The sequence below is a fragment of the Panthera onca genome, chromosome C2, assembly GCF_046562875.1.
Source record: "Panthera onca isolate mPanOnc1 chromosome C2, mPanOnc1 haplotype 2, whole genome shotgun sequence".
Classification (NCBI taxonomy): Eukaryota; Metazoa; Chordata; class Mammalia; order Carnivora; family Felidae; genus Panthera; species Panthera onca.
In genome coordinates this window covers 4,479,542-4,494,308 of record NC_138347.1, presented here as the reverse complement: position 1 = coordinate 4,494,308, position 14,767 = coordinate 4,479,542, and the positions used below count along the sequence as shown (strand labels likewise).

The following is a 14,767-nucleotide window of genomic DNA, read 5'->3' as shown; positions in this document are numbered from 1 at the left end:
GGCACTCACGCCCGGGGCGGTCCCCTCTGCCGGGAGAGATGGCTCTCCGGGCCTTGGGCCCCACAGCTCCCCAGTTACGGGGTTCTCAAATACTGCTCTCTTTCTTTGTTAATTCATCTTCCCCACCATCAGATTATAAGACCCCAGAGTGGGGAGGTCCGTATCATATTCTTCTTTGGTATTTCCGGGATCTTACATGGCACCTGTTACCTAGTAGCTGCTTAATGAATGACATCTTGTTGAACAAATGCATGATGAGGGTGACCGGCTGCTATGGCTTAGCTCCAGACTTTGGTCATTTGAGACGGTGTCCCTGAGCTGGTCACTCTCAGAGGAATCTGGCTGTGCCACCTGCTCCCCACTGTTGACCACGGTCGTGTTTACAACCCCCAGGAGAAACGAGCCGGCGTGATACTGATTGTCATCTGTCCTGTTTCTCTGGCTGCGATGAGCTCCCATTGCTATGTGAAGCCCTGAAGAGAAGTTTTATAAGGAAAAAAAATATTTTTTTTAATGTGTACTTATTTTTGAGAGAGACAGAGGGTGAGCAGGGGAGGGGCAGAGAGAGAGGGAGACACGGACTCCGAGCTGTCAGCACAGAGCCCGACGCGGGGCTTGAACCCACGAACCGCGAGATCGTGACCTGAACCCAAGTTGGACGTTCAACCGTCTGAGCCCCCCAGGCGCACAGAAAAATACATGTTTTAAAAAAATGTCGAGCTTCCTACCAGTGGTCATCTCTAGATTGGAGGATTACGGCTAATTTTATTTTCTTCGTTACGCTAAGCAATAGTTAATTTCAGGGGAATTTTAGGAACATTAAGTGAAACCATTTCTATGAGCTACCTGTCCCCAAATCCAGCGACTCTTCCCGCTCATCAAACACCTCTCTTCTGTACTCTCTAGGTCCGTAGAGGCTCCGGGGGTTAGCCCTTGAACGTGGCTTCTGAAGAGGTAGCCCACCACACCTGGCTTCCCAGCAGGTCGGAGCGTGGGGCTGAGTGCGGGGCCCACGTTCCCATCGGAATAAGCTCACGGCGACCACAAGCACCTCAAGACCTCCGCAGCTTACCACGACCCAGCCGTGCCCCTCGCTCACATCACGGATGTCCTAGGCCGACTGGCAGGGTTCTGAGCCACACTGTCCCTGGGCCACCAGCATCCTTCTACCTCATGGCCCCACCATCGCCGGCTCCTTCGAGTCCCCACCAGACCCTCTGCATCTGACCAGCAGGTGAGGAACGGGAGAGTGTAGAGGATTTCTGGAAGTTTCCAGGAGCCAGGCTCGGGAGCTGTGTGCCTCGCTTCCTCCCACATTCCAGAGGCAGGCCTCAGGCCTAGGGCCTCGCCGGACTGCAAGGCAGGCTGGGAAATGTGGTCCAGCTGAGCTGACAGAAGCCAGGGGAGACCGGCTTTGCCTGTTGCCACACCCGCCCCTACATCCGTGGGGGACCTTCGTTGCACAAAACACGGGAGTAAAGGAACAGGCGTGTTCTCTGCTCTCCCTTCTTATCCCGGGGTCACTCACTCACTCACACACACAGGCACACATATGCACACACGTACGTTTCCTCCTGCAATGCGCCTGTGGGCTGGCGTTTTGTTCCTAACAAGTGCGGAAATAGAGGAAGACCACCCAAGGGGGAAGGAGCAAAGGTATTTAGCGAGAGCTGATGACGACGAGGAGGAGGTCAGCCAGCATCGCTCGGGGGTTTGGGCAAAGCCTCACAGGCAGGGAGAAGGCTCCGTATGAGCCGTGGGTGGGGGCTGAGGGCAGCGAGCTAGAAGCAGACGTCCCCTGTGGCTGGTTAGGCATATATATCCGGCTTTCTCTGGTGGGTCCTAAATCAGAAATAGGGACACAATTTGAGGGAAGCTGTCAGTTATTCAGCAAACCCTGGTCACCTGGGGGCGAGTCGCTGTAGAGGTGGTTGCTTCACTTTCGAGATCGTGGGTAGGAAACGGTCTGCCTTCTGCAAGTCTGACTTCCAGGAGGCTGGTCCCTGGGGCCGATTACAGCAGAGAACAGATTGTTGCAAGAGCTCTGTTTTTACGGATGGTCTGGCCGCCGTGTGAATATAGTCCGTCTCTCAGACTTTTCCCTTCTCTGGCCCTGGTGCTGCAGGACTGCCCCGGCAGGTGACACATGCTGTAACCCCAGTCTGGGCTGACGGTGCACGGATCCACAACCCCGTCTTTACAACCCCCCCCCCCCATGCTCCTCACAGGGGCGGCAGTGAGGGGGGTGGTGTTCCCTTCCATCAGCGCCGCAGTGATGAGGCCGAAGGGTATTCATGAAGAGGTATCACCCGGTGGGATAAACAAATCCGGATTCCCCCATCTTGTTTCTACCCCTGGTTGGGGGGAGGGCCTCCAATGCCCCTTTGGTCACGCTCAGTGACATGGTGTGTGGGTTATCTATTGTCACCTCACAAATTATCCCAAGTTTTACCCCCGAAATTTCCTCTCTCGGTTTCTTCGGGTCAGGAATTCACATGGGCCCTGGCAGGTGCCTCTGGCTGTGCGTGTGTGTGTGTGGGGGGGGTGGGGGGAGGTCTCACGGAGCTGGTCCAGCTTCTGTGGTGGGCTGCATAACGGCCCCCCAAATAGCCAGGCTCTAATCCCTGGTGCCGGCAATAGCGATGTGGACCCATACAAACTCTCTGCCCATGAGAGGCTCCATGATGAGGCTCCATTTCACTTTCTAACCAATGAGCTCTCAAACCAGGCCAGCATCTGTAATTGTTTCACAAGCAGTCGTTCATCACATCCTGTAGAACGACTGGCCTTCGACCACAAAACTGCTGATAGAACTTTAGGAAGAGCAAAGAGTTAACTAATGCAGGCCAGGAACAGTTTGTGTTGACAGCACCCCACTTTCTAGGCTATGAAACACTGAGCCTGGTTGCAGGCAGAGAAGAATCGATTAGGCGGTGATTGAAAACTGCTCAGCTGGTTAGCACGGAATTAACAGGTTTTCTCTCTTCTCTGGTTTATCTAAATAGGAGATTCTTCTTCTTTCTCATAAACCCCCCCCTTGCTTTCCCTACCCAAGCGGGACACTTTTGCTGGTCACTCTGGGATCGGTGCTCTCGCAGGTGTCATTCTGAGACCCCAGATAAGGCTCTTGTTTTCTCTTAGTTTCACCCCCCTTCCTCTGGTGTCAGGTTCTTTAAATGGAGAAAGGGGTCTTTGTAGGTCTGGGCACACTACAGACTGAGACTGGAAGGTGACCCTGGGTTGTCCCCGTGGGCCCCAGACGCCATCACAGGTGTCCTCATGAGAGGGAGGCAAAGCAAAGAAGGAGCAGATCGGAAGGGACCACCCTGCCAGCTCTGGAGGTGGAGGAAGGGGCCACGAGCTAAAGAGAGCAAGGAACGCAGCTCTCGAAGCTGGACAAGGCGAGCAGAAGGATTCTGTCCAGAGTCTCTTGAGGGAGCATGACCCCGTCAACACCATGACCTTAGCCCCGTGAAACTGGCCTTGGGCTTGTGGCCTCAGAATTGTAAGAGAGTTTCTGTTGTTGTAAGCCACTGTGTTTGTGGCAATTTGTTGTAGCAGCTGCAGGAAACTGATACGGGCTCCAAGCTCAGTCTCCTGTCTGTGGACAGGCCTCAGGCCCTGGGTGGCCTTTGGCCAAAGACATCAGTTCTCTGCCACGTCGCATGCTGGGACTTTACCACAACATGGCAACCCACATGGACGGTCTATAGGATTATCAGGATCAGGATGGCATTTTGTAAATAGAATTGAATGACTTTTTTTTAAGGTTGCCCAAGTGAGTGTGAAGACAGGTAGTGTGGCAACGACTCTTCAATGCACGCGCCTGTTTCCATCATGGCACCTGGGGCACCTGGCACACGGCGGGTGCTGTTTTGAGGCAATGAGTGATGGCTGGCGGGTGACTGCAGTGACAACAGAAAGAACAGGATGGCTCATGAAAGCGTGGAAAGGGATTTCCATTTCTCACTAGCTGTGTGATTTGGGCCAAGAGCCCACCTCTCTGAGCCCCCATTTCCTAGCTGACTGATTTTTTTCTGTAGACCATGTGTGTAAAGAAATTGGCTCACTATCTTACGGGGGGCGGGAGGTCAATATCCGGGGAATGCTCCACAGCCACAAGGTGGCATTTTTAACAAAGGTATTGTGTTGGGGGTCTCTCCATTTCCTACACCATATACCGGCCACCGAAGCAAGCACCCCACTTTCTAGACTATGAAACACTGAGCCTGGTTGCAGGCAGAGGAGGAAGGAGGCGACCTGGGGTGGAATTTGAGAATTAGGGGGAATTTTCCAGTGGTTGTGCCAATTCCCATAAGCTCCCTGGGAAAGGTCCTGGGAGGGCAGGTCACAGCGCTATTTCCTCCTTTATCTGAAAGATAAGCTTTCACAGAGCGCTGATCACCAGGCGAATGCCAGAGAAGACAGCTGGCTGTATCCCAGGAAAAGGCTAGGCCACCAGCCTTCCCGTGGTTACAGGCTGGGTGGGCCACACGACACCAAGCCGGGGCCCAGGGCCACCAACCAGCTCAGCTTCGCCAGACTTTTCAGTTTCTATCTCCTCTGGCACGGAGAGGGCCACGGAGAAGGCAAAATCGGACCCTGGCCTTAAGGACCAAATAAATAGCAACCTTGCAGGCTCCAGGTTCTCACGCTTTAACTGCAAACGAATCATCTGGAGAACCCTCTTGAAACTCAGATGGATTCAGTGATCTTGAGGTGGCCCTCGACCCTGCAGGTCTGACAAGCTTCCAGGTGAAGCCAGTGTTGCTGGGCCCTCCTTTGAGAAGCACCGATCCATGGCAAGGGTCTATGGAGGAGAAAACAAAAACGGGGCCAGGGACCACGTACCCTGGACTCCGCGCTCCGGGCCGCACAGAAGGGACGCCGCGCGGGAGCGCACTGCTCTGCCCCCGAGCAAGGACGGCGTCAGAGGTGGGCGCGGCGACCTCTGCGGTTCGGGGGCCGCCTCACGTGCGCCGCCCCAACCCCAACCTCCTCTCCGTCACCGTCACCGTCCCCTCCCCATCTCCCTCCCCCGGCACCGCCAGAACCGTGTCCAGGCTGCGCTGGGCCTTCGAGAGGCACCCCAGCCGGAGAGCCTCCACCGGTCCCACCCCGTTCGCCCGTCCGCCCGTCCGCCCCGCCTCCGGCTCGGTTCCCTCCACCTCCCTCACCGCCCTCACCGCCTGGGTTTCAGCTCCCTCCTGGTCTCTGCTTTCCTCCCCTGGCACCGCCCCTCCGCCTCCGGCACCGCCCCTCCGCCTCAGACCCCGCCCCTTCGCCTCCGGCACCGCGCCTCCGGCTCCGCCCCCCAGGCACCGCGCCTCCGGCTCCGCCCCCCTGGCACCGCCCCTCCGCCTCCGGCACCGCCCCTCCGCCTCAGACTCCGCCCCTTCGCCTCCGGCACCGCGCCTCCGGCTCCGCCCCCCTGGCACCGCCCCTCCGCCACCGCCCCTCCGCCTCAGACTCCGCCCCTTCGCCTCCGGCACCGCGCCTCCGGCTCCGCCCCCCAGGCACCGCGCCTCCGGCTCCGCCCCCCTGGCACCGCCCCTCCGCCTCCGGCACCGCCCCTCCGCCTCAGACTCCGCCCCTTCGCCTCCGGCACCGCGACTCCGGCTCCGCCCCCCAGGCACCGCGCCTCCGGCTCCGCCCCCCTGGCACCGCCCCTCCGCCTCCGGCACCGCCCACCCCCGCCTCTCTGTCTCTTTCTAGTTCCTGGAATCTTAGAGTCTCCCTCTTCACTTCCTTTTTTGGGAACCAAGAAGGAGAAAAGAAACTGAAACTGAACCTGAGTTGACTGGGAAACGGAAGATCAGGGAGGAGATGCTCAGGGTAATTCGCCAGAGGTCGTCTGAGGACCGGGTCTGCAAGATCAGAGCCGGTTCTCAGACTCACCATTCATTCGTTTATTAGTTCATTCTAGAAACATCCGTTGAAATGCTATGTGCCACGAACTCTGCTAGGTCCCAAGGACAACAGCAACACTTCGGGCCCGGAGCTGCCCTGTGGACAACCTGGGGGCAGAAATGGGCGTTCACAGAGGTCAAGGCTGTGTGCTGACACTATGCTAGGTGGGTGGGTGCGGGTGGGAGGGAACAGGGGGGCGCCCGGGAAGCAAGTCCGCCGGGTCTGGGGAAGGATGGCCGGAGGCTGTGACCTGGAAAGCAGCCCAGTGTGCAGGGAGGGGTAGGAGGAGGAGCATCCCTGAGCCGAAGGAGTTCTGTGTAGTGAGCAAGGTGTTACAAGAAGCAGTGGGGGTGGGGCTGAGCCAGGCGAGGCTAGGTCTGGCACACCGAGCTGAGCAGTTGGGACTACCCCACCCACCCCACCCCTGCAGTGGGCGACCCCGCAGCATTTAAGCAGGGTGCTGTCCACTCCCCGCAGGGAGTCGAGGACATGCACTGGATTGGAGGTAGGGGGCGATGGCGTGGAAGCTTTCTGTCACAGCTTTCCATGAGCACCAGCTCTCCTCCGCGGGCCCGGGGCCAGGCTGGCAGCTGGAGAGAGGGCTGGACAAGGACCAGAGGGATCTGGAGCTCCCTGGGCACCCTGGGCTGCGCTGGCAGCAGGGGGTGGGGTCAGTGTGACTGTTTGCCTACTACTATGCTCCCTTGTGGATGCTGTGTTTTTGCCAGATTATTTTTGTGCACAGGAGACAATAGTAAGAGGGCAGGGCCAGCTGTGCCATGGTGGGAGCCCCAGGAGCTGAGGGCGAGCCGGGATGAAGGACCCAGGCTTGAAAGGAGCTCCCAGGGGCAGCTGCATAGACAGAGAACATCACAGTTGGGACTTGGCAGGGCAGGAGAATGTCTCCGGGAGCCTAGGGGGAAGGACAGGCCACCAGAATTGCCGGCCGCGTTTAGGGATGTCTGACTAGGGTGCTGATCCTGAAGGCTAATTCTCAAAGGCTCAGGGTTTGACACTTACTTCAGAGAATGTAATCAGTGTTTCTTTGGTAGAGAAGGAATCGTCAGCAATTCAGGGGGAAGGCTGTGAGCTTCTGGAGGACAGGAGCTGGATCTTGCTGATTTTAGGATGGTGGGGGAAGATTCTAGAGCGCAGGGAGTGAAACCTTAGACTGTGATCTTAGCTCTCCCACTTCCTGGCTGCTTCCTAGTTAGGGCACCCAACGGTGGCCTAATTCCTTGGTCTCTGTCTTCTCATGTGTCACATGGGAGTGATAACCGTACTCCTCTCGTAGGATGGTTGTGAAGGTGACTTATTCTCACAGGCTGACACGTAGCACATACTTCCACGGTGCACATGAGTTGTTATTTTATTATTTCCGAATTTCACCCCTAACAAGCCCCTGGGCTCTTCAGGGAAGTTCATATAAGGAGCCAATTAGAAACAGCGAGGTACCAACATCTCAGACCAGGAGTCAGTGGAGTCATGAGAGGGAGGCTCCTGGAGCGTCCGGGCGCCAGTGTAAGTAGCCGCTCGTGCCACCGAGAGCGAGCGCGCGAGCGGCTCCTTACATTTGGCACACCAGACACGCCACTCACCTTCGCCTAGCCCTGGCCCTGGCGTTGGCTGGTTCCACTTGGTTTTCGCTTTCGCCCATGGCGCTTTCTGGTTTTATTCCTCAACAAGGGGGGCTGGGGAGAGCCTCCCGTGGTTTGAAAAAGTCGCATCCTTCCTCGCAGTGAAGTCTTGTGTCTCTGCCTGGCTGCTCTCGCTCTTCCGTGTACGGATGGCACATTCCCTCCTCCATCCTGCTCACAGCCCATCAGGAAAGGGTGTCACTCTTCCTCCTAGTGAGAAAGGCACTGAGACCCAGAGGTGATGAGTGGCTGGACAAACGTTCCTCGCTAATTATGGGGAGAGTATGTGTCTCCCAGCAGGCCACCCTGGATGGGGCTGCCGGGACCCAGCAATGGACCCTGCAGAACAAGGGGACTTCAGCCAGAGAGTTGTATTGTGGGGCCTCCTCCCCTTCTCAGGGTGAGCCACACTGAATTTGTTTCCATCTAGGCTTGGCCGACCCCAGGACTTGGAGCTGGGGTGGGTTCTGGGTCTTTGGATGGAGTGGGGGCGACCCTTCCTAATCACAGTTTTGGGGAGCTTGTTGTCCGGGACTCTGAGCTGAGCTAAGGAGAATGGAGGTAGGTGGCCAGCCCCTTCCAAAAGGATATGTCACTCTCCATCTACAGAGGGCCACTCTGGAGGCTGCTTGACCTCAGCCTCCACTTTCCACGCATTTCTCTCCTGGAGAAATCAGGTGAGCCCAACTCCAGAGAGGGCTCCAGGAGGACGAGGAGGAAGATGGTGTGGGTCCGGCGAAAATGAATAAAGGGAAACTCACGAAAGTGGACTTGGCTGCTAGCTGGGGAGGTTAGGGGGGGGGGGGCATCACTCCGGGTCAATGACAGGAAGAGTCATCAATCACAGACCCAGCGGAAGACTCCCCGGAGGACAGAGCCATCAGTTGGGGGAGGGCGCCTAGCGGGGAGACACGTGTGCCCCGCATCTCCTACCGGAAAGCCCCGCCCCTGCAGCTCAGCCAAGGAGACACTGCCATCACCCCAATACCTGCTCTTCTCCAACAGTCTTTCGTTCAAAACAACTCCTCCCCGGGCACCTGGATGTCTCAGTGGGTCGAGCATCAGCACTCGATCTCAGCTCAGGTTATGATCTCATGGTTCATGATTCAAGCCCCATGTTGGACTCGGGCGCTGACAGCAGCAGAGTCTGCTTCAGATTCTCTCTCCCCCCTCTCTGCTCCTCCTCTGCGCTCTCCCTCTCTCTGTCTCAAGATAAACTTAAAGTAAAGAAATAAACATTAAAAAAAACCAAAACGTCCCAACTTCCTCCAACTTCTCCGTAAAATGACTCGCGTGTGGTTTTGCCACAGCTTGCTTGTCCCAATTTGCAATTCTCTACTGTTCCCAAATAAACCCATCTTTTGGTGGTAAAATAACCTTTATTTTTACGGTTAATAGCTGTCTGCATGGGGAAGGGGAAGTTGGCCATTGGCAGAGCGCTTGGGAATTCCTGCTGGTGCCGGGATGATCCCTGTGAACCGCTAGCAGGAATTCAGACGCCCAATTATGGGTGCCAGTTATCAGAGGGTTGGGAAGGAAGACCAGGCTTAAGGGAATGGGCGTGTCTAGGTTCAAGGCTGCATTCTGCTCCGGGTGGCTCAAGGCCAGTAGGGCAGCGGTTCTCAGACTGCTCTCGGAGCGGTGGGGGGCTTCCTGGGCCCTGCACTTGTTTCTGGGTCAGCAGGTCTGGGCCCCAGAATCTGCATTTCCTCCCAGCTTGCAGAGACACGAACGCGCGGGCCTGGGATGGGGCTGGGCGCGCGGAGCCCCGGGAGGAGTTGCGGCAGCCGACAGGCACCGGGCAGGGGTGGGGGGAGTGGGGAGAGGCGGTGGGGGGTGATGGGTTCGGTTTCCTTTCTGCACCAGGCGGATCTAGCTCCCTCGCATCCCCTGAGTTTCGTTTCTCCTCGGAGGCGGGGGCGACGAGAGCGAGGGGGCGGAGCGGGCGCTGCATAAAAGCCGGGAGGCGGCGGCGGCGGCGGCTGCGGCGGCGAGGGGCTCTGGCAGCTGCGCGGGGACAGGTGAGGGTCGCGTTCCTGGATAGCAGCACCTTCTTGCAAGCTGGGGGGCTGGGGTGGGAGGGCTGGGTGCGGAGACAAGCTCTCTGGACGCATGGGGGAGCAGAAGCTGGTCATAGTGAGGACGGTGATGATGGTGACGGTGACAGTGACGATGATGATGGAAATACTGGCTGGGCTCAGAGCCCGCTTGATTCTGCTTCTGACCAACAGGCTGCTAAGACTCCTTGATGGCTTATCAGAAACAGCCCCCCCCCCCCCCCCCCCCGCACCTCGAGGACTTTTCTGCTTGAGGAGGTGGGCCCGTGGAGGGCAGGGGGACCAAGGGGGTCTCCCAGGGGGCCAGTCTCCCAAGGGGGTCTCCCAGGGGTGTGCACTGAGAAAGTTTCACATTCAGTGCTGGGCGCCCTCCAAGCCCACCCCGAAGGTGGCCCATGGCTTGTATCAGTTTATATTTCCTGCTATCGACCTTAAAAATAAAACAGTGTGTTCTTTGATCAGCAAACGTGGGCTTCGTCAGGAATAGCAGCGATCTGGAATCCGGGACGCGCAAGCCATGGCAAAACCATAGGCAAGTCCAACAAACAAAGGACAGGAACAGTGCTTTCTGGAAGGGGCTTGGGGAGGGTTGTTTTGAACCTAGTCCACCGGAGAAATGCAAGAGGTCATGGCGATGGCAGGTTCTTGGCGGCTGAGTGGCAGGGGTGGCAGTTTCCCGTAGGAGATGACGTACCCGCCTGTCCCTGTGGGGGGGTGGGGGGGCTATAATTGATGATTGTCTCCGGTCGGGGTCTGTTACTGACAATTCTTCCTATGATTGAGGAGAAATGGTACAGCCTCCGCCTTCTGGCCTCCTCACTACTTTAGTAATTTTATTGGTTTTCACATTGCTGGGGAGTGAAAACCAGACAAGTCCACAGTGGGAGTGCGCAGACCAGGGGGGTCTGCACTATCCTGCAGAATTCAGGGAGGTTAGGGTGGAGGGTCCCCGCTAGGGGGCGTCCTGAGTGGCCGAGCAGCCGGGTAGGAAGGAGGGGCGAGGAGGGAGGGGCCCGGCATCTGGGGAAGTGCCCCGCCCAACGTACCCCCCCCCCCCGACCCAGGGAATGGGGGGCTGCCCAGGGACCCGCTTCTCAGCTGCTAGCGCAGCGGGGTGGAACTGAACAGGGGACAGGCTAGTTTTGAGGGAGTTAAGACCGTCCTGGGGGCTGACGGAGGGAGCCAGGCTCGGAGACACGTGCACTCCACCCCGCGTGACCGCCCGAGCTGTGCATGTGGGGGCTCTTGGAATCATTTGGTCAAATTTAAATCAGGTGGTTGTCAGAAGCAGGCTCAAGTGATGCTAACCCCTAGCGGTCAGTCCCAAACGGCTCCTCGAATGTCTAGCCGTGTCATTTTCCCACTTTGGAACAGAGCTGCTGGCCGGGAACCCCTGTCATGTGGACAGGATGCCCCCTGCCCCTCCATTTCCTTCTTGGCTTCCCTCTCCCCACCTCCCGGTACTGAGCTCCCTCCAGGTGGTTTGGTAGAGAGCATTAGGTCTAAAGAGCACAATGTTCTCCCCTTCCACCATAAAAATTTAAATGTCAGTGGGTTTTTGCAAGGCAGAAGACTCCCAAGAGAAAACGTGAGTGTAAGTCCTACGAGGATTATTTTAAAAACTGGACTCAATTGTGTTGGGCAAGTGGCAGACTGCCCGGGTCAGGGGTTCAGCAGGACGCAACAGGTGGGTGGTTCTTATCAGGGGTTGGGAGACCTCTGTGAGGTCTGGGCTGGAGGAAGCTTTCCCACAAGGATAGCGACCCACGGGACCGCCCTTGGATGGTGCCCCCACCCTCTGCTGCAGAGACTCTCCAGGGATGCCGCTGGTGGATAGTGTCCGGGTCTGGAAGCCACCCTCTGAAATCCAAAGTGCAGGGGCAGCCAGACAGCCTCGTCCGAGAACAGGGGGGGCCTGAGTGTCCACAGACCCGCCCTGGGCAGTTTCTCTATCCCCTGCCCCAACCTTGGCAGTGAGGGAAGAGCCCATCCTGACCGCTGGCAGGGGTGGGGGGAGGAAGATGAAAGCGGAGAGGGGTTCCGGGTGATGTGCCTACCTCAGAGAGCAGCCCACAGTCTTGTCTTAAACACACAGTGTGGGTTAGACGTTTTAGGAGCAGACGCGGGCTGAGAGCGTGACTCCACCATGGCCACAACTGGCAACTGCATTCGGTTCGGTTTGACGGCCGGGTGCCGAGTGTAACTGATAAGTAAGAAACGGGCTTTAATTCCTGAGATTGTCCTGCCCCTGAACTCCAAACTGATCTTCAAAGATCATCTATGAAAGGTACAAACATTTAAGATGCACAGATAAGATTTTGTGTCCAAGGAATGTCATTATATGAAGCAAACAGAGGAGGGGAATGCATTCACACAATCCTGTGTTGACGGAATTTGAACCCGTGGTCATGGGGCTGTAGGACCTGGGGACCAATGATGCCACCTGACTGGGTGCACTAAGGCCAACTGAGGCAGCTGTGGTCTTCAATGTGGGGCCCCAGTCTGGGACTCCCTGAGCGCACAAAGCATCTCCGAAGGCATGGTTGGTCGGGGGGAGGTTAGGAAATACATTTCCAGATTGTCATACTCTTTCTAATTGATTGCCTTTCCAAATCACCTTTCTCCCACTTTACGATAAAAGGAATACATTTCTCCCCTTTTTTTCTTTTTAGTTTTTTTTTAACATTTATTTATTTTTAAGAAACAGAGAGAGACAGAGCGCAAGTGGGGAAGGGGGCAGAGAGAGGGGAGACACAGCATGTGAAGCAGACTCCAGGCTCTGAGCTGTCAGCACAGAGCCTGACATGGGGCTCAAACCCACAGACCGAGAGATCGTGACCTGAGCCAAAGTCGGACACTTCACTGACTGAGCCACCCAAGCGCGCCTCCCTTTTTTTTTTTTTTAACCTGTCCCTTTCAACTGCCCCAATATTAAAGGAAGATCGCGTAGCTCTTGGGGGAGGGTCTTGGAAAAGAAGCACAGAGAACATCAGAAAATATCGTTGATTCAGGCAGTAAATTAACAGTAAGGCTCTGTGCCTTATCGGTCTCTCTTAGAACTAAAATACTCAAGATTTACCAAAAGGGTTCTGAGAACCATGAACTCGCTTCATCGTGAGGCCTCTGTGTATCGTTCTTAACAATGGGACCTTACCTTGATGAGTCGTCACATACATTCACCTGGGTTTTGGCCTAATTTGTAAGTTTTGTGTGATTTCAAGGAGGCGTGGGAGAAGAGCTCCGTGTTTCTATCCAACAAGTCAACGTTGCATCGTCAAGGGAAAAGGAAGGTGTGTTGGAGGTAAGTAGGCGGTTTACATTTCTCATAATTTGTTTCAAGTCATAGAAAAATTCCCGCTCACTTTTACCCAAGATGATTAGATGTGTAAAATTTACTATTTAGAGGTATGGGGTCCCAGAAATTTTTTTATTTTATTTTACTTTATTAAAAAAATGTTTTTATGTTTATTTTTGACAGAGAGAGAGAGAGAGAGAGAGAGAGAGAGAGAGAGAGAGAATGAGCGGGGGAGGGGCAGAGAGAGAGGGAGACACAGAATCCGAAACAGGCTCCAGGCTCTGAGCTGTCAGCACAGAGCCCGACGCGGGGCTCGAACTCACGGACCGCGAGATCATGACCTGAGCCGAAGTCAGATGCTCAACCGACTGAGCCACCCAGGCGCCCCCAGAAATTCTGAAAAATGAATTTCAGACATATATGTACGGATCTGGAGGGATACAGACAAGTATGGTGAAGTGGACGATTAGCTTCTTTCAAAATAAAATGATATCATATCTATATGAAAAGCTGGATGTTAGCCAAAGCCATCGTGGTGATCATTTCACAAAATGTGTACCTCAGACCTTCATGCTGTACGCCTCGAACGTACACGGTGATGGATGTCGATCCATCAAACCCATGAAACTGGAAAAAATAGAAAAAAGTGAAGGTCATTAAGATACACTCGTATGGGGGGAAATGGAATAAAAATATGAAGCCAGGAGCAAAACGAACAGAGTAAAAGAACTTAAAGTTCAGGCATTTTTTTTTTCAACTATAAGCTTGGGTATCAAATTTCCATTATATTGAGATTCCCACAGCAACATTGGGAATGGTTCTATAATAAGTTTCCTTTTACATGCGGATTTTAAAAATTCGCGGAAATTTTGTTCTTTGCCACTGTTCCAATTGATGGTGAAAAAATTTTTGCCGTTCAACCTAAAATTGTAATAGGAAACACCTAGTTTTAAAGACTCTTTTGCGGTCTGGGAGCCCATTCCTGAAGACGGCTAAGCTGCCTCCATCCATCATTTGGCTCCTTGTTGTTTCGCTTCAGTCCCTAAAGAGTTAAGGAGGCCACAGTGTGCCCAGTGTATCTACTGGTGATTCTGTGACTGAATGAACCTGGCTTCTGAATTGTGTTAATCCCGATGTGCTTGATTTTAAGCTGATAAAGGGCGGAGATGGTTAATTCTAAAGGAAAGATGACTGACTCAGATCCTGTATCCAATCATCTGTTACTAAATGGACTTGCGGATAAGGCAGAGAAAAATCAGGAAATGGTAAGTTGCCGCCTGAAAATAGCCGTGTTTGAGGGCTGTCCTTGTAGACGGCGATGCTCCTGACCCGGGACGCCTGCTTCTTGATCTCTCCTGCCGCGGTTGCTGATGTGATCCCCTACTCGTCCCTCTGGGGCCCATCTGGCCACCAAGTGTAGTGTAGATGTTTCGCCATAGCTGACACTGGTTGGTTGGGGTGCAGTTTCAGCCTGGGAAGCCGGGCGGGGTGTTGTCCGGCTCCTGTAGGAACTGGCCTCGCTCTGGGCCCAAGGGCCACTGTGCTATCCCACACCCACCACATGGTTCCATTCCCTCACCGGCAAGCCATGCGGCATCGTTTTTTCCCCAGAATCCAGAACGTATTTTTGATGGGAACCAAACTTGGCCTCTGAAATCGGTCTGATCTGAATTTTATCCCAATGCAAACACTTCCAGCTGTGTGATCTTGTTTCTAAGATGGCTCTTCCTCCCTGGTGTGCAAGTTGGGTTCTCCATCTCTAACATGGGAATGATAACAGAATTTGCCTTCTGTGACTGTTGAGAGAGAGGTCCCTTTACTGCTGTCGTGTGTCTTAAAGTCATGGATCATCAGCCTCTTTCACGTTG

The 14,767-nt window shown here is 55.1% G+C and overlaps 1 protein-coding gene and 1 long non-coding RNA gene across 4 annotated transcripts in view; one reads left to right on the top strand and one right to left on the bottom strand.

The window, feature by feature from the left end:
* Positions 1 to 734: 734 nt before the first annotated feature.
* Positions 735 to 5,171, bottom strand: LOC144617389 (uncharacterized). Its single transcript, XR_013557817.1, has 2 exons — positions 4,852 to 5,171; positions 735 to 3,905 (listed from the first exon to the last, which is right to left on the bottom strand). It is a non-coding gene; the product is annotated as an uncharacterized LOC144617389 (long non-coding RNA).
* A 4,363-nt stretch (positions 5,172 to 9,534) lies between these two features.
* LOC132684002 (interferon-induced GTP-binding protein Mx1) overlaps positions 9,535 to 14,767 on the top strand; it is a 28,075-nt gene continuing 22,842 nt past the window's right edge. Inside the window, exons 1-3 of one of the 3 annotated variants that reach the window (XM_060640493.3) lie at positions 9,535 to 9,568; positions 12,826 to 12,905; positions 14,050 to 14,164. In XM_060640493.3, the coding sequence (XP_060496476.2) occupies positions 14,066 to 14,164 (99 nt within the window). In that variant the 5' untranslated portion in view covers positions 9,535 to 9,568; positions 12,826 to 12,905; positions 14,050 to 14,065. Of the gene's footprint in view, positions 9,569 to 10,111; positions 10,137 to 12,825; positions 12,906 to 14,049; positions 14,165 to 14,767 lie in introns of those variants that run through there. The other 2 variants (XM_060640495.3, XM_060640494.3) reach the window with 2 other exon arrangements.